General features: G+C 45.9%; 1 protein-coding gene across 2 annotated transcripts in view; it reads left to right on the top strand.

Annotated features, from left to right (window-relative positions):
- The window catches only part of MED14 (mediator complex subunit 14), an 87,986-nt gene that overhangs the window by 54,856 nt on the left and 14,232 nt on the right, over positions 1–18,898 (top strand). For both annotated transcript variants that reach the window (XM_069761628.1, XM_069761627.1), the window contains exons 21-24: positions 2,862–3,131; positions 3,538–3,672; positions 12,995–13,103; positions 13,546–13,671. In XM_069761628.1, the coding sequence (XP_069617729.1) occupies positions 2,862–3,131; positions 3,538–3,672; positions 12,995–13,103; positions 13,546–13,671 (640 nt within the window). The remainder of the gene's footprint in view (positions 1–2,861; positions 3,132–3,537; positions 3,673–12,994; positions 13,104–13,545; positions 13,672–18,898) is intronic.

Genomic DNA, 18,898 nt, shown 5'->3' with positions numbered 1-18,898 from the left:
ACCGTGCACTAGACAAGAAAAATGGCATGATCTCACCCAATTGCTGTCTCTCTTCTTGTTATAGATTCTTGTGCTTATTGAGAGCACGGCATGGGACGGAGACCAATAGACCTTTTCCAATGGGGGGGGGAGAAAAAAAAAAAAAAAATATATATATATATATATATATATATATATATAGGTAGGTGGGGGGGGGAAGGGTTTGAAGCTATCTTCCCTGTCGTGCCCCGTGTATAAGACTCCCGCCCTAACAAGGGCAGTCCCCAAGTTTGAGCCTACTTAGTGAAGCCCTTTAGTTAGTATAACCACCCTGGATGATATGTCCTCTTTCTCTTCCCAACGCGTTTCCCTCCCCGTTACGGGGGTTCATCAGGGGAATAAAATGTCCAGGTTAAATGTCCAGGTTAGTGGAGGTATTCTGCAGTGGCAGACATAACCTCATTCAGTCCCTGCCTTATCCTCACATGGAGGACGCCGCTGAATGAGGTTATGTCTGCCACTGCAGAATACCTCCACTAACCTGGACATTTAACCTGGACATTTTATTCCCCTGATGAACCCCCGTAACAGGGAGGGAAACGCGTTGGGAAGAGAAAGAGGACATATCATCCAAGGTGGTTATATTAACTAAAGGGCTTCACTAAGTAGGCTCAAACTTGGGGACTGCCCTTGTTAGGGCGGGAGTCTTATACACGGGGCACGACAGGGAAGATAGCTTCAAACCCTTCCCCCCCCACCTACCTCTATATATATATATATATATATATATATATATATATATATATATATATATATATATATATATATATATATATATTTTTTTTTTTTTCTCCCCCCCCCCATTGGAAGAGGTCTATTGGTCTCCGTCCCATGCCGTGCTCTCAATAAGCACAAGAATCTATAACAAGAAGAGAGACAGCAATTGGGTGAGATCATGCCATTTTTCTTGTCTAGTGCACGGTTAAACATGAGCACCAAATTGTTTTTAAAGTACACATAATTTTAGAGGTATACATATTAAATGTTAAGTTTTAGAGTCTAGTGGCTGGCTATGCTGGGTTGTTGGTTGTTTGTCATCCAGGATGGCACATCAATGCGAGCTGTGGCAAGAAGGTTTGCTGTGTCTGTCAGTGTAGTGTTCAGAGGCTGGAGGCGCTACCAGGAGACAGGCCAGTACACCAGGAGACGTGGAGAGGGCCGTAGGAGGGCAACAACCCAGCAGCAGGACCACTACCTCAGCCTTTATGCAAGGAGGAACAGGAAGAGCACTGCCAGAGCCATGCAAAATAACCTCCAGCAGGCCACAAATGTGCATGTGTCTGCCCAAACAGTCCCAACACCGTGCAGGACGCGCGGCATTTGCCACAGCACACCAGGATTGGCAATTTCGCCACTGGCACCCTGTGCTCTTCACAGATGAAAGCAGGCTCACACTGAGCACATGTGACAGAGTCTGGAGACGCCGTGGAGGGCGATCTGCTGCCTGCAACATCCTTCATCATGACCAGTTTGGCAGTGGGTCAGTAATCGTGTGGGGTTGCATTTCTTTGGAGGGCCGCACACCCCTCCATGTGCTCACCAGAGGTAGCCTGACTGCCATTAGGTACCGAAATGAGATCGTTACACCCCTTGTGAGACCATATGCTGGTGCGGTTGGCCCTGGGTTCCTCCTAATGCAGGACAATGCCAGACCTCATGTGGCTGGAGTGTGTCAGCAGTTCCTGCAAGATAAAGGCATTGAAGCTATGGACTGGCCCGCCCGTTCCCCAGACCTGAATCCGATTGAACACATCTGGGACATATCTCGCACCATCCACCAACATCACGTTACACCACAGACTGTCCAGGAGTTGGCGGATGCTTTAGTCCAGGTCTGGGAGGAGATCCCTCAGGAGACCATCCACCGCCTCATCAGGAGCAGGGCCAGGCGTTGTAGGAAGGTCATACAGGCATGCGGAGGCCACACACACTACTGAGCATCATTTCCTTGTCTTGAGGCATTTCCACTGAAGTTGGATCAGCCTGTAACTTTATTTTCCACTTTGATTTTGAGCACCATTCCAACTCCAGACCTCCGTGCGATATTAGTTGTGTTTTACGTTGATCATTTTTAGGCTTTATTGTTCTCAACACATTCCACTATGTAATGAATAAAGATTTACAACTTGAATATTTCATTCAGTGATATCTAGGATGTGGGATTATAGTGTTCCCTTTATTTTTTTGAGCAGTGTATATTATACGGCTGTGATCACGCTGCCAGAATCCAGATTTATTTATTTTTTAAGTAGCAACAGGGACACAACGTTATAGCCATCCTGTCGCATCTTTTGCATGTGGTATAAAGAAAGTGGGAAAAAAACTGAACTAGACAATATAGCAAAATGAGCTGTAAGTGTAGACTCACTTATTTTTTGGTTTCCTCTCCTTACTTGCTCAGTGGATAGATTCTGGTGTGTTGTAAGTTCTGTGCTGCAGGTAGTAAAAGCTTCTGGAAAGAAAGGAATAAGGAAATTTACAGATTGGTGTATAGAGCTATACAAACATAGTGAGAAAGATACAATTCTGTATAAATGATATAGTAGGCACACTCAGAAACATATGTACTCTCTTACGTGGCCATATTTAGGTGCTTCATTCCTGTTTCAGTCGGTGTTTTTGCCTGGATTTACTTCCTGTAGGGTAAAAATGGATGAAATCTATGTCACTGAGCAATAATTTTGTCGGTGTGCATTTTATCACTGTATTCAAATTTAGTTTGTGTTCTGTTATTGGGGAATTCAATGTAGTGTTACATTTTATGTTATATTAAACTTTGTGATATCAGCAATTTGACCACTTTCCTTTGTTTCTTTGATTAGGTATTGTTTGATACTCAAGCTCCTTTAAATGCCATCAACAAACTTCCAACAGTGCCGATGCTGGGACTCACCCAGCGGATAAATACTGCATACCAGTGCTTTTCTATACTTCCCCAGTCACCTACGCACATTCGCTTGGCCTTCAGAAACATGTATTGTATAGACATCTACTGTAGGAGCAGAGGCGTTGTGGCAATACGTGATGGAGCCTACAGTCTCTTTGATAACAGTAAAATTGTTGAAGGCTTTTATCCTGCACCAGGACTAAAGGTGGGTACTGTCGGGGTGCTTTAGTTTGTTTTTTTCTACAATTTTTTCATCTAATATTAGCCTTGGAGAGCCTGCTATGAATGTATTATTAAAAGGGAAACTTTTTAGTCTGAACACATGATATGAATGGCCAAAAAATAGCATTAGAACATATCTTTGTGTTGCTGCTATAGTACAATACACATCAGTATGTATCAGACTCTGTAACCCAGAAGGACATGGGCATACTATGAGAGTTCGGACTGCTGGATCATGTTGGGTCTCCTAAATCTTAAGCCCAAAGAAAATTATTATATATGTATATATAGAAAGTAGTAGAACAAAAGAGGCATTTAATGTTACTTTTGAATCAAACATTTTCATTTGTGTATACTGTAGATTTATTTATTTTTTTCTTCTTTTTCAGACTTTCTTAAACATGTTTGTGGACAGCAATCAGGACGCAAGGCGACGATCGGTTAATGAAGATGACAATCCACCTTCACCGATTGGAGGTGATATGATGGACTCTTTAATATCCCAATTTCAGCCAGCTCAGCAGGTAATATACACATAAGTGACAAAACTGGTGCATTTGTCAGCCTATGTTACATTGTAGGCAATGAGAAAAATAATTCCGATCATGTGACTGAAGATTTGATCTTTTTTTTTTTTTAAGGATCTATGAAGTTTGGTTGTTAGCTGTTCTATTGTCAAAATGGTCAATTTATGTGCCATGTCATGCCTGAAAACTTACACCGAGGGTCCGCTACCTGGGGCACTTCTGCTGGTTTGCAATGATAACTTCCAGCTCCCTGACCGTCGCATTACAGCCTACGGCTGTGAGGACATGCTGGAAGTTGTGGTTGCAGCATGCTGTCCCTAATACACCAGTATCTGATTGAATTTGGCCACAAATTTCACCAGTTGTGTTAAAATCTGCAGCAACCATCCACAGCAGAGACGGCATGCTGTATATTACTATGTTTGCGAAAATTACATTTACTGTATATACCAGAATATAAGCCAAGACCCCTAACTTTGCTGATTATGGCCCCATAAGATGCTCCATAGAGATATTTGCCCCATATGCTGTTGCTGTGATTAAAAAAAAAATGACATACTCATCTCTCGTCGCTCAGGTCCCTGACACTTGCAATATTCACCTCCGTGAAACCACCACCTCCGTCTTCAGCGTCTTCTGAACTGACGTTCAGGCAGAGGGCGTGTACTATCCACGTCATCGCGCCCTCTGACCTGAGCGTCACAGCAGAGGACGCAGAAGACCTAGCCCGGCGGTGGAACGAGGAGAGGTGAATATCACGCAATGCTGCTCACCCTCCCCATTATACTCACCTGCTCCCTGGCAGCTTCCCTGATGGTCTTCTCTGGGCGCTGACAGCTTCTTCTTCTTCACCGGTACCGCTCATTACAGTAATGAATATGCGCTCCACACCTATTGGAGTGGAGTCGGGTCCATATTCATTACTGTAATGAGCGGTACCTCGTGAACGTTCAACGCTGAAAGAAGCTGTCAGCTCCCGGAGACCATCGGAGATGCAGGGACCACTCCAAGAGCAGATGAGTATGTCACAGCCGCCGCTCCCCCGCCCACAACTCCTGGGACAATGACTCGAGTATAAGCCGAGAGGGGAACTTTCAGCCTAAAAAATGGGCTGAAAATTTTGGCTTATACTTGAGTAAATATGGTACTTTGTGAGAACAGACTCAGAATGTAAATTCGATGTAACTGCTTGGATAAGCCGTTGTTGTATGTATCATTGGTGTTCTGAATGCTCAGAGCCCCACAGTCCTGAGAATATAGAGGCTGTAAGTTTATTACTTCCTACGCAACGTGCTTTTGGCCACCCAGATGTGTAGGGAGCCCCAGCTTCCCCCATTCACTTGAATGGAGCGATACATCCTTTCCTTGGCATAGCTGGTGTCTTAGGCTACTTTCACACATCAGGTTTTTTGTTTCAGGTAGAATCCGGCTAATGTCTCAAAAATCGTGATCTGTTTTTCTGCCGGATCCGGTTTTAAGAGAGAGAGACTGCATGATTTCAATTGAAAATGCTTGGAAAACTGGATTCATCTTTTCACATCTGTTTCACACGTTTTTGGCCGGTTCCATCACTGTGCACTTTTTTTTGCCGGACGAAAAAAGTTCATCTGGACGTTTTCTCCGTCCACTGGTGTGGTGAAATATGTGAATATATATATATATATATATATATATATATATATATATGTATAGGGATATATGTCTAGGGTTATATGTGTGACTAGTGATAATGTAATATCTGTTCTGAAGGCAAGTCGCACCTAGGTGTTAATAGGTACTTCCTTGAGACTAGTAGAAATTCTGTCTCCATATCTCACCAGGGGGTCTAGCTAGGGTCGAGAAGAAAAGCAACATTTGGCACCTTCTAGGTCTTGGAGGGGAGACACTAATTGCGGCCTGAGGGAATCTATCCCTGAGAACCTTTCCACAAGAGAAAATAATATATTCATTGGGGGCGCGGCCGTGGCCCAATCAAACAGGCAGCAGTTATGATATTGGCCTGAGGGGCCGGTCTAGAAACCTGACCTCAGACCAAAGTTATAAATTTAGTCTGCAGACAGAGAATTGTGTTCACATGTGAGGGCAGCCTGAGAAGCTGATGTGTTCCACCAACTCCATTCACCCCCCCTCAGGGAGCAGAAAGCAACTACCAGTTAGATAATTTCTAAGTAAGTTTTCTCCTGTTTATTTTGGTACTGTTTTGCATAAGTTGTATGTCTTTTTATTATCATATTTTTATACCTTTTTCTTATTGTAAGCATTAAACTTTTTGTTAATAAAGTATAAAACTTTAACAAGTTGAACCTTGAATGTTCTAAAAGAATCCATAGCCTAAAGGTGTGTGAGCCTTATGAGTGATAGACATATTTTTATTAGTATTATTAGTCCGGGACTCATCTCCCGTGTATTCGATGAGTGGTGGCAGCGCGTACGAGCGGGTGTGTGGCCTGGGTCAGTCTGTGATTTATGCTTCCATTACAGCATAGGGCAGAGGCTGAATGCTGGGACTGAGAGTGGGGAGATAGATTAACCCTTGCAGGCACAACCCCAAGTCACGTGTGAGAGCGGGCACGTGACGAATAAGTGACATCACGGAGAGGGGATACGTAACAATTGGTGGCGAGCGGTGGGATAGAATTATTTCTATTAGAGCATTAGTGCATGGTTTAAGCAATTATTCCCTGTACTAAAGAATTGGTATCCTTGCGAGGAGAGCACCAGTTCTTTAAGGTTCAACTCAGTGCTTACTTAGACATACTTTCAAACAGTTTCCCCTTCCCGTTTTTCTTTTCTATCTTTTATTTGGCAAAGGCTGTTCATCGATATGGCAGCCCAGTACAAGAAGCAGAGCAAAGAAGCCTCTGTGAGCAGACCGGCCTCTGTGAGCAGAGAGGAATAGAGACAGCCGACCGATCCAGGGAGCTGCTGATACGCGCCCTGGTCGAGCACCGGAGATACCTGATGGAAATCTCAGAGAGACCCAGCAATGCCAGCTCTCGCACCGGAGATACCTGATGGAAATGTCAGCAATGCCAGTGCTGAGGAGCCTATGGACTGTACTTTGCAAATGGACTTACAACGGCTGGGAACAAGTGATCCCAATCTGGGCATGCAGCTGATTCTACAGCACCGACAGGCTGAGAGAGAGGCTGTAGAACGCCGGGACCGTCAGGCTGAGAGAGAGGCTGCAGAACGCCAGGAGGAGAGCACTTTCCAGCTTCAGATGGCTCAAATAGAACGGGTTTTCAGTCCTCAGATAACCCCCCTCCCAGGACATAAATCCAAGGAGGCCATGTCTTGAAAACTTCCCTGTGATGGGGAAGGATACGGACTTAGGGTACCGTCTCACAGTGGCACTTTGGTCGCTACGACGGCACGATCCGTGACGTTCCAGCGATATACTTACGATCTCGCTGTGTCTGACACGCTACTGCGATCAGGGACCCCGCTGAGAATCGTACGTCGTAGCAGATCGTTTGAAACTTTCTTTCGTCGTCAAGTGTCCCGCTGTGGCGGCATGATCGCATCGTGTAACAAAGGTGTGCACGATATTGTATACGATGTGCGCATAGTAACCAACAGCTTCTACATCGCAAACACGTCATGAAATTATCGCTCCAGCATCGTGCATTGCAAAGTGTGACAGCAGTGTACGACGCTGGAGCGATAATGGAGCGATGCTGGAGCGTCACGGATCGTGCCGTCGTAGCGACCAAAGTGCCACTGTGAGACGGTACCTTTAGATACTTTCCTGCGGGGATTTGAAAAAACCTGCAGGCAGTACCATCTACCCTGTGAGCAGTGGGCACAGTATCTAACCCCAGGGTTGAAAGGCAAATCCCTGGAAATTTTTGCTGGCCTCCCACCAGAGCTAGATGCGAACTATGAGGCCATAAAAGAGGCCCTGATCAGGAAATACAACCTGACACCAGAAGTGTATCGTAGAAAGTTCTGGAACCTACAACGTGGATCAACGGACAGCTATGTGGATGTTGTGAGCACCTTGAGGACCATGTTCCACCAATGGATTAGGGGACTTTCTGTTAACAGTTTTGAGGACTTAACGGATCTTATGGTCAAGGATCAATTTCTTCACATGTGCCCCACGGATGTACGACAATTTGTGTGTGATCAGGAGCCACAAACTGCGGATCAGGCTGCAAGGATTGCGGACAGCTATGTGGTTAACAGGATGCCTGAGGTGCGGGAGCCATCGGGATTCAGCTGGAGGGGAGGTAAGCCAAACGGGGACCCTTCTCCCTCTGCCGGCCGATCACCAGTGCTGTCCAAGCCCACCTTCTATGGGGCCCCGGGAAATAGACATTCTCTAGGCTATGCATGCCGGTGCTTCTCCTACAACAAAGTGGGACATCTTAGCGCTGTCTGCCCTGATAGGGAGAAACGCCCAACTGCCACCACAAAGCAGTCTGTGTCCGCACCGTCTGTCCTCTTTGTAGCCGGCTCTGATGCGAGGGCAAATGAGAACTGTCAATCTGTCACTGTTGGCAATAAAGTCACCATTGGTCTCAGAGACACTGGGGCAGAGGTGACCCTGGTGCGTCCTGCCATGATAACCCCTGCCGATATCATGCCAGGAAAGACTATGTCTATAACTGGGATTGGAGGGGTCAGCCCTGCCGTCCCATGGCCCGTGTGTACCTGGACTGGGGAGCAGGGAAAGGACTGGGAGAAGTGGGAGTATCAGAGGCTATTCCCACCAATGTGTTGCTAGGCACGGACCTGGGGAGGATGGTGTCCCACTATGTTCCTCCCTTGCAAGTAAATGATGCAGAGATGGTGGAAGAAAGAGACCCACCTGAGATCCCGTGCGAGGAGGGAAAATGTCCCAATGCACAGGACTGTAATTATGTGGCAGCTGTGACCCGGAGTCAGGCTGCGGCTCAGACTCAGGCCCAGAGATTAGAGGATGAGCCTCAGACAGAACTGCTAGGACAGGAGGCCCATACTGTGGTCCCGGAGCCTCCATACATGGCAGACCCACCAAGGTCCCTGATAACAGACACTGAAAACTCAGCTTCAGACCAGGGCCTGGCAGTCACACTAGGCCAGGGCCTGCAGGCTGATCGTCAGAGCTTCCAGGAGGTCCTGCAGACAGATGTCAGTCTGGAGGAGCTCAGATGTCTTGCAGACCGACTCCCTGCTGCTTCTGACAAAGATAGAGTATACTGGGACCAGGGCAGACTGTATACAGAGACTATCCCCACGGATACTACAGAATCTTGGGACTATGAACGGCGGCTGATCATCCCTTATCCATTTAGGGAATAATTATTGAGAATTGCCCATGAAATTCCTTTGGCCGGACACCTTGGAATACAAAAGACTAAAGCTCGCCTGACACATAACTTCTATTGGCCCAAGATGGGGACAGATATTGCCAATTACTGCCGATCGTGCGTAGTTTGTCAGAGAGTTGGAAAGTCTGGGAATATACAGAAAGCTCCATTGATACCACTGCCTGTGATCGATGAACCTTTCCAGCGAGTGGCTGTGGATATCATAGGGCCACTTGCAATCCCTAGCAGCTCTGGCAAAATGTACATCCTCACAGTGGTGGGCTATGCTACACGATACCCGGAAGCTGTGGCACTATCCTCCATCCGAGGAAGTGGCGGATGCTTTACGGACTGTTTTCTCTCGTGTGAGTTTCCCCAGGGAAATGTTGACAGATCAGGGAAACCAGTTCTTGTCTGATCTGATGGAAAGCCTCTATGAAAGAATACAAGTACAGCATTTTGTGGCCAGCGCCTATCATCCCCAAACCAACGGACTCTGCGAGCGTTTTAATGGAACACTAAAGCAAATGCTCAAAATGTTGGTGGAGACTGAAGTGAGAGACTGGGAGCGGTACCTCCCCCATCTGCTGTTTGCCTACAGAGAGGAGAGGTACCCCAGGCATCTACTGGATTCTCCCCCTTTGAACTGGTTTATGGGAGGAGGGTCAGAGGGCCACTTGATTTGATTAAGGACTGTTGGGAGGACGACCCCAGAACTACTGGAGTCTCAATGGTCGAATATGTACTGCGGCTCAGAGAGAGAATGCAGAAACTGAGCAACCTGGCCCATGAGAACGTGACCCAGGCCCAAATCAACCAGAAGGTCTGGTACGACCGTAATGCCAGACTAAGGGCCTACGAGGAAGGACAGAAGGTTTGGGTGTTGGTACCTATGTTACAAAATAAATTGCAGGTCGCATGGGAGGGACCATATACTGTACATAAGTGGCTAAATGATGTTAATTATGTGGTGACACTAGATGAGCATGCAAAGTGTCAGAAAGTGTTTCATGTAAATATGTTGAAGGCACATCATGCCAGGGAGGCCTGTGTCTTTCCTGTCTGTAGCCTGCCTGAAGAGGGGGAGGCTGATCTGTTACTGGATGCGGGGGCCGGGACTCAGTATATGGAGTCCCTGGAGTCAGCAGAGTTTAACCCTGAGCTATCCCACAGTCAGAGGTCTGAGCTGATGGGGGCGCTCAGCGAGTTCACTGAAGTCTTCACAGGGGAGCCTGGGAGGACACACTTAGCAGTTCACCATGTGGACACTGGTACTAATTCCCCAGTACGGCAGTCTGCGTACCGTGTTTCAGCAGAGGTGAAGGCACACATGAGGGAACAGGTAGAGGAGATGCTGAAACTCAAGGGGATACAAAAATCCCAGAGTGCCTGGGCCTCGTTTGTGGTTCTTGTCCCAAAAAAGGACCGTACTACCTGGTTCTGTGTAGACTACAGGAAATTAAATGTACTGACTACATGTGAGGTCTACCCCATGCCGAGGATAGATGAGCTGTTAGAGCAGCTAGCTAAAGCATTGTACCTTACCATCATGGACCTGAGTAGGGAATACTGGCAGATACCCCTGACCAGAGAAGCTCAGGAGAGGTCTGCCTTTATAACGCCGTTTGGGCTGTTTGAGTTTCTTGTGATGCCCTTTGGTATGAAGAATGCCCCTGCGACCTTCCAGAGGTTTGTCAATCACTTATTGGAAGGATGTGATGGTTTTGCCGTCGCTTATCTTGATGATATAGCCATCTTTAATGATTCTTGGGAGGAACACCTCGTTCATCTTTCTCAGGTGTTGTAAAAGCTTAAAACTGCAGGTCTTACAGTTAAGCCAGGGAAGTGTCAGATAGCCATGCGGGAGGTACAATACCTAGGACACCGGGTGGGGGGAGGGCTGCTAAAACCTGAGCCAGGGAAAGTAGAAGCCATTACAGCCTGGTCCACCCCACGAACCAAGAATCAGGTACTGTCCTTCCTGGGTACGGCTGGCTACTATAGGAGGTTTGTACCAAACTATAGTGCTCTGGCCAAACCATTAACTGATCTGACCAGGAAGAGACTTCCTAAAATTGTCTCCTGGAGTCCTCAGTGTGAGGAATCATTTTCTGCCCTAAAGTTGGCATTGGTTAGTTCACCCGTCCTGCAGGCCCCAGATTTCACTCGCCGGTTTGTAGTGCAGACAGATGCCAGCACCTATGGGCTAGGTGCAGTTCTCAGCCAGGTGAACCAACAAGGAGGGGAACACCCAATTCTGTACCTAAGCAGGAAACTCCTGCCCAGAGAAGTGGCTTATGCCACCATTGAAAAAGAATGTTTGGCAATTGTGTGGGCTCTGCAGAAGCTGCAACCATACCTCTATGGGCGCAACTTCACCGTGATCACAGATCATAGCCCATTGAGTTGGCTTAACAGAGTAGTTGGGGACAATGGGAAATTGCTTAGATAGAGTTTGATACTTCAGCAATATGATTTCACAATTCGGCACAAGAAGGGAGTTGATCATGGCAATGCCGATGGCCTGTCTCGCCAAGATGGGGCAGAACCAGATACGTGCTCGGGAGCTGACCTGTAAGTCAACCCCCATGCACGTTCATAAGGAGGGAGGTGTGGTGAAATATGTGTATAAATCTATATGTGTGTAGGGACATATGTCTAGGGTTATATGTGTGACTAGTGATAATGTAACATCTGTTCTGAAGGCAAGTCGCACCTAGTTGTTAATAGGTACTTCCTTGGGACTAGTAGAAATTCTGTCTCCATATCTCACCAGGGGGTCTAGCTAGGGCCGAGAAGAAAAGCAACATTTGGCACCTTCTAGGTCTTGGAGGGGAGACGCTAATTGCGGCCTGAGGGAATCTATCCCTGAGAACCTTTCCACGAGAGAAAATAATATATTCATTGGGGGCGCGGCCGTGGCCCAATCAAACAGGCAGCAGTTATGATATTGGCCTGAGGGGCCGGTCTAGAAACCTGACCTCAGACCAAAGTTATAAATTTAGGCTGCAGACAGAGAATTGTGTTCACATGTGAGGGCAGCCTGAGAAGCTGATGTGTTCCACCAACTCCATTCACCCCCCCTCAGGGAGCAGAAAGCAACTACCAGTTAGATAATTTCTGTAAGTTCTCTCCTGTTTATTTTGATACTGTTTTGCATAAGTTGTATGTCTTTTTATTATCATATTTTTATACCTTTTTCTTATTGTAAGCATTGAACTTTTTGTAAATAAAGTATAAAACTTTAACAAGTTGAATCTTGAATGTTCTAAAAGAATCCATAGCCTAAAGGTGTGAGAGCCTTATGAGTGATAGACATATTTTTATTAGTATTATTAGTCTGGGACTCATCGCCCGTGTATTCGATGAGTGGTGGCAGCGCGTATGAGCGGGTGTGTGGCCTGGGTCAGTCTGTGATTTATGTTCCCATTACAGCATAGGGCAGAGGTTGAATGCTGGGACTGAGAGTGGGGAGATAGATTAACCCTTGCAGGCACAACCCCAGGTCACGTGTGAGAGCGGGCACGTGACGAATAAGTGACATCACGGAGAAGGGATCCGTGACAATTGGAAAAGACTATTTTGACGGATCTGGAAAAAAAAAACAGATGAAACGTTTGGCCATCAGGCACAATCCGGCGCTTATACAACTCTATGAGAAAAAAACGGGTCTTGCGCAAAAAAAAGGAAACGGATTTGTTTTTTTCAAAACTTGCCGGATTCTGCCTGAAGCAAAAAACCTGATGTGTGAATGTAGCCTTAGTGCTACTGTGCAGGGAAGAAGCAGCAGTGACGTGTGACAGCAACCTCTTCATTCTCCTTAAGAGTGGTAGTCCCAAAGAATGTCCATGTATTTATAATCGTGTTAGCACACCCTAAAGCAAATGCCATCACTTTATAGGAGGCAAATTCCCTTCATGCAGTCCTCTATATTCATGTGAACCAAAAGTACTCTAAAGGTGGATTAACACTAACTCTCAGGGACAAGTTTAACTTTGGCTTTCTGTATTTCCCTTTAACAGTTTGCAAAGCAGTCTGGAACGTCAGGTGCTTATCCTCTCACGTCTCCGCCATCTTCTTACCATAACACTGTTACTCCTTCCCCGGTAATGATGCACTCCCAATCGCCAGGTGAGCTGCTGTGGACTTCTACAAGGGCACATGAGTCCTCTAAACTGCTTGCAATGCTTGCTTCCATCTCCCACCAACTCCCGTGTCGTTGCTCTCATTGCCAGAAGTAAAGTTTCATAGTTTGCGGGCACTTTCCCTCGAGTCCTATTAGGATTACATAATATAACATCACAAACCTTGCTAAAAAGTGGATTTGGGTGTGGGTGGACCTTTCTTGATTGATACAGTGATTGCTTTAGTAAGGGAATGTTTATGTAATGACAGCTATTTTTACAAGAAATGTTGATTTAGGGTGGATGGGATCTTATACGCAGTTTTATTTGCTAATAACCGATGACGGGCAGGGGAAGCCATAAGGATCGTGATGAAGGGTCTGTAGCTTGTGCAGAGCTGTGCTAAATCTCATTGTCAATGTTACATGTACCCCGTCTTTCCCCTTTAGGGAACTTACAGAGTTCTCCTAGCGGAGCATTAAGGGCACCTTCTCCTGCATCATTTGGTACCACACAATCTCCTTCCTCCCTTGGAATTACAATGGTTCCAACGCCTAATTTTTCAAGTCCTCATGGTGAGTATTTATTATACAACTTAATCATTTCTGTTTCCGTTTTTGTACTTTGAAGATTTTTGGCAGTAACATGCTGTGAAGATAGGTGTGGGTTCCAGAGATGGGACCTACATGTTCCAGGCATTTATGGGATAGCCCGTCAAGAGACAATAAAGATCTAGAATGCAAATACCTTTTAACTGTGTGTGTGTGTATGTATATATATATATATATATATATATATATATATATATATATATATATATATATTTATTTATTTACTTTTTTTTTTCACTTTTACAGAACATTTTTTTTTTTAAAGATGCGCAAACATAAATGTATCTTTTAATATTAATGTGAATTTCTCCATCTCTATTTGTGAGTACATTTCATCTCTTAAAAGTCTTCTGCAGAAGTATGGGAGGTCCTGTGGATAGTCTGAACCATACCTCCTCTGCCATTCCATTAGTGTGGGATGGATCAATGCCGATGCAACAGGAAACAGGGAGGGAAAGCATGGTTCAGACTTCACAGCGCTCTCACTGCCTCTGCAGAAGCATTTTAGAAGGAAGCTAAATGGGGCATCGATCTCCAAACATGGAATGTTATGACAGTGACTATACATTAGTAATCCTATATTCATATTTAATGTAGCCGTGCAGGGTCGCTTTTAGGTTTGGCCAACAAAAAAAAAAAAAACGCACACTGTGATCCAATAATTGGTAATTGACTCATCCGGTCATCATCAGAAGAGCTTCAATATGAACCCTTAGTACCATAAATGCTTTTTTATTTTTATTTTTTATTAACAAAAAAACTATTAAGCAGATATGTAACCTTATGTAGGTTTCTTTGTTGAAAACAGAAGTTACCTGATTTAGCTGAAGTAGTAGTTGAATTGTGTTTTGTGCCTAGAAGTGAAATTAAACGGAATCTGTCAGCAGGCTTTTGCTATGTAATCTGAGGATAGCATGATGTAGGGGTTAAAACACTGAATTCAACGATGTGTCACATATCTGGCTGTGTGCTGTTTACTTAGATTGAAGGATTAATAATCACCTGGTGATTAACATGGCTGTGACTATCAGGCACTGGGGCAGTCGTCCGATTCCGCCCCCTCTGATATGCAGCTCACTGTCTATAGCTATATACACTGAGAGCCTGGTGTGGGCGGGGTCAACTGTGGTGTGGGTGGGGTCAGCTGTGGTGTGGGTGGGGATAGCTGTGGTGTGGGCGGGGTCAGTTGTGGTTTGGGTGGGGTCAGCTTTGTTAGTTTTGCTGCATTGCTATATCTAAAAGCTCTGATTGTGTCAGAACGGCTGCAGCCAGTAAAGTAAGTGAAACATCATTGGATTCAGGGTCTCTTTGTCTATATTAGGCTTCTCTCAGATGATTTAGCAAAATCGTGCTGACAGATTCCCTTTAAATCATTACCATATTGACATCACAAGGTGCTTTCATTCATTGTAGCTGCACTTTGTCTAGCAGAGGAGTAGCTCGTGGTAGACATAACTCAATACTTAATTTCTGGTTAGTCTGTGTCTTTGCTGAGTAATATTTTCAATGCGTTATAGTGAATCTTACAATATGCTCACGCTGCGTCTTTTTCTAGTGTTTTTTGAGTATTTCCATTCCTAAAATGTAAAGAGAGCGCTCAAGCAATCTTTCTCTTAATTTTTATGTATAAACTGCTTGCTGTGTAAATGTTCAGGCTTTTGAGCGTCTTTTTAACACTTGAGAATTTCAAAGGTGCCATGTGTTTAAAAGAAGTAATATTCATTCTTCAGATGTTTTCTACTAGGAAGAAACACACCATGCAATAGAAGTCAATGGGAATGCTGGATACACAGGCATCTTTTTGAGCATTTTGTAAGCATTTTCGCCTTAAACACAATTAGTTTATTAATTCCTTAAAGGCAATCGGTCACCAGGTTTTACTACCCCAACTGAGAACAGCCTGATGTAGGGGCACCATGAAGTACTGAGCAGCTTTCTGTAGTTTTGATAAAATCACTGTTTTTTTCTGCTGCAGATCTATCCGTTCTCTGAATGCAGAGCTCTGTGCTACTCCATCCACACCACTGATTGTCAGCTTTCTGTGTACACTGTGCCTAGGCAGAAAGCTGCCATTGTTGGGGGCGTGGTTATATAGAGCTCATGAATATGCGGGACTCTACATGGCAGCAGGTTTACTAGTCCTCTAGTGATAATCTCCTGCTGATATAAGTGATATTATCAAAACTACAGCAAGCAGCCCAGTAATTGACATCACTGGAATCAGAGGTCTCTGCCCCTACAATAAGCTGGCAAAAAATATGGTGACAGATTCCCTTTATTCTATTTTTTAAATGCTCCCAAAAAGTTGGCAAAATGTTAACCAAAAATAAAAATCTGAAAATATTGACAAAGACCTCCCGAAAACCACCAGAAACCCTAAAAAATACTCATGGGATTAAAGAATGCAGAGAAAATGTCAGAGTCACAGAGCCGTTCCTGTAGTGTCTTTCCCCTGAAAAACATGTTATTGACTACCGTAAAAAGATGCAGTGTGATCATCCCCGAATTCCACAGCATTTTTATTTAAATGTCACGATTACAATTTTAAAGAGCAGAAATCTAGAGTTTCTGAATTCACAGTAATTGAATTGTCTACATTTTAATAACTATTATTCTTCCAGAGCCAGAATACACAGACAGGGAATTTCTGGTTTCTTGTTAAAAAATAAAAAAAAATCAAATAAGTAAAATCATCTGCATTCTTCTAGTATAATTTGAGTTTTAATTCTTGAGGCTGAAGCCATAGATCCTAGAGATGGCTTTTTGTGAGCAATGCAGGGTAGGGAGACACAGCACACGAGACATTACTGGTGCTTGGAGAATTAAGGAAATCGGTGCACTCCCAATGTAAATGCAATATCCCCCTCTACTTGGTGAGCAGGCGTTAATATCTTCATTACCGGGACTACTAGAAAGCAGGCATTAGCCTCGTCACTACTGTAGACTTCCAGAGAGATTGATACATGGAACTGCAAAACCTTTTTGTATTTGAAATAATTTTACATGCATCTCGTCCATGCGCCTGGTAGATCTGTCCACTGCTTGTAACATAGTCTGCCTTCTTTTTCTGTTGTAAATGTTCTCACCCCTTCCAGTCACAGGCTAGGTTCACTCCTGCATCCTCCTATCTCACCAACTGAACATTTTGCTCACCACCTCCTTTTTGACTCTCTGTTCGTGTCCTGTGACTCACTATGCTTCTCTCTGTATGCCTTTCAGCACCTCTTTCATGGTGACAACACTCTTTGACCTAGATTAGGGATGTGAAACTCAAATACACACAGGGCCAAAATGAAAAGCTTGGACAAAGTCATGGGCCAACCTTGATATTTATTAAAAAATGTCCCCACATAATGCACTATGAAGTATAATAGGCCTCATATAGTGATATATACAGTAAAATGGGCCCCACATAGTGCTCCATGCAGTATAATTGCCTCATATAGTGCTACATACAGTATAATGAACCATACAGTATAATGAGCCCCAAAAAAGCTCTCCTCTGCCCGTTCCCCTGCTCTACCAGTCTCTTCAGATCAGATCCTCTGCACACCTCGTTGTGTTGTAATGATGTCATCGCGCCCGCTGTACTGAGACGTCAGACGCAGAGGGGGAATGATGGGAGAAGGGAGCGTTAGCTGATGGGAGAAGGGAGCGTTAGCTGATGGGAGAGGGAGCGTTAGCTGATGGGAGAAGGGAGCGTTAGCTGATGGGAGAGGGAGCGTTAGCTGATGGGAGAGGGAGCATTAGCTGATGGGAGAAGGGAGCGTTAACTGATGGAAGAGGGAGCGTTAGTTGATGGGAGAGGGAGCGTTAGCTGATGGGAGAAGGGAGCGTTAGCTGATGGGAGAAGGGAGCGTTAGCTGATGGGAGAAGGGAGCGTTAGCTGATGGGAGAAGGGAGCGTTAGCTGATGGGAGAAGGGAGCGTTAACTGATGGAAGAGGGAGCGTTAGCTGATGGAAGAGGGAGCGTTAGCTGATGGGAGAAGGGAGCGTTAGCTGATGGGAGTGGGAGCGTTAGCTGATGGGCGTGGGAGCGTTAGCTGATGGGAGTGGGAGCGTTAGCTGATGGGAGAGGGAGCGTTAGCTGATGGGAGAAGGGAGCGTTAGCTGATGGGAGTGGGAGCGTTAGCTGATGGGTGTGGAAGCGTTAGCTGATGGGAGTGGGAGCGTTAGCTGATGGGAGAGGGAGCGTTAGCTGATGGGAGAAGGGAGCGTTAGCTGATGGGAGTGGGAGCGTTAGCTGATGGGCGTGGGAGCGTTAGCTGATGGGAGAGGGAGCGTTAGCTGATGGGCGTGGGAGCGTTAGCTGATGGGAGAGGGAGCGTCAGCTGATGGGAGAGGGAGCGTCAGCTGATGGGAGAGGGAGCGTTAGCTGATGGGAGAAGGGAGCGTTAACTGATGGAAGAGGGAGCGTTAGCTGATGGAAGAGGGAGCGTTAGCTGATGGGAGAGGGAGCGTTAGCTGATGGGAGAAGGGAGCGTTAGCTGATGGGAGAAGGGAGCGTTAGCTGATGGGAGTGGGAGCGTTAGCTGATGGGAGAAGGGAGCGTTAGCTGATGGGAGTGGGAGCGTTAGCTGATGGGCATGGGAGCGTTAGCTGATGGGAGTGGGAGCGTTAGCTGATGGGAGAGGGAGCGTTAGCTGATGGGAGAGGGAGCGTTAGCTGATGGGAGAAGGGAGCGTTAGCTGATGGGCGTGGGAGCGTTAGCTGATGGGAGTGGGAGCGTTAGCTGATGGGAGAGGGAGCGTTAGCTGATGGGAGAAGGGAGCGTTAGCTGATGGGCGTGGGAGCGTTAGCTGATGGGAGTGGGAGCGTTAGCTGATGGGAGTGGGAGCGTTAGCTGATGGGAGAGGGAGCGTTAGCTGATGGGAGAAGGGAGCGTTAGCTGATGGGCGTGGGAGCGTTAGCTGATGGGAGTGGGAGCGTTAGCTGATGGGAGAGGGAGCGTTAGCTGATGGGAGTGGGAGCGTTAGCTGATGGGAGTGGGAGCGTTAGCTGATGGGAGAGGGAGCGTTAGCTGATGGGAGTGGGAGCGTTAGCTGATGGGAGTGGGAGCGTTAGCTGATGGGAGAGGGAGCGTTAGCTGATGGGAGAAGGGAGCGTTAGCTGATGGGCGTGGGAGCGTTAGCTGATGGGAGTGGGAGCGTTAGCTGATGGGAGAAGGGAGCGTTAGCTGATGGGAGTGGGA

This window comes from Ranitomeya imitator, chromosome 3 (assembly GCF_032444005.1).
Source record: "Ranitomeya imitator isolate aRanImi1 chromosome 3, aRanImi1.pri, whole genome shotgun sequence".
Classification (NCBI taxonomy): Eukaryota; Metazoa; Chordata; class Amphibia; order Anura; family Dendrobatidae; genus Ranitomeya; species Ranitomeya imitator.
Note: the sequence above shows the minus strand (reverse complement) of the source record. Positions and strands in the feature narration are given on the sequence as shown.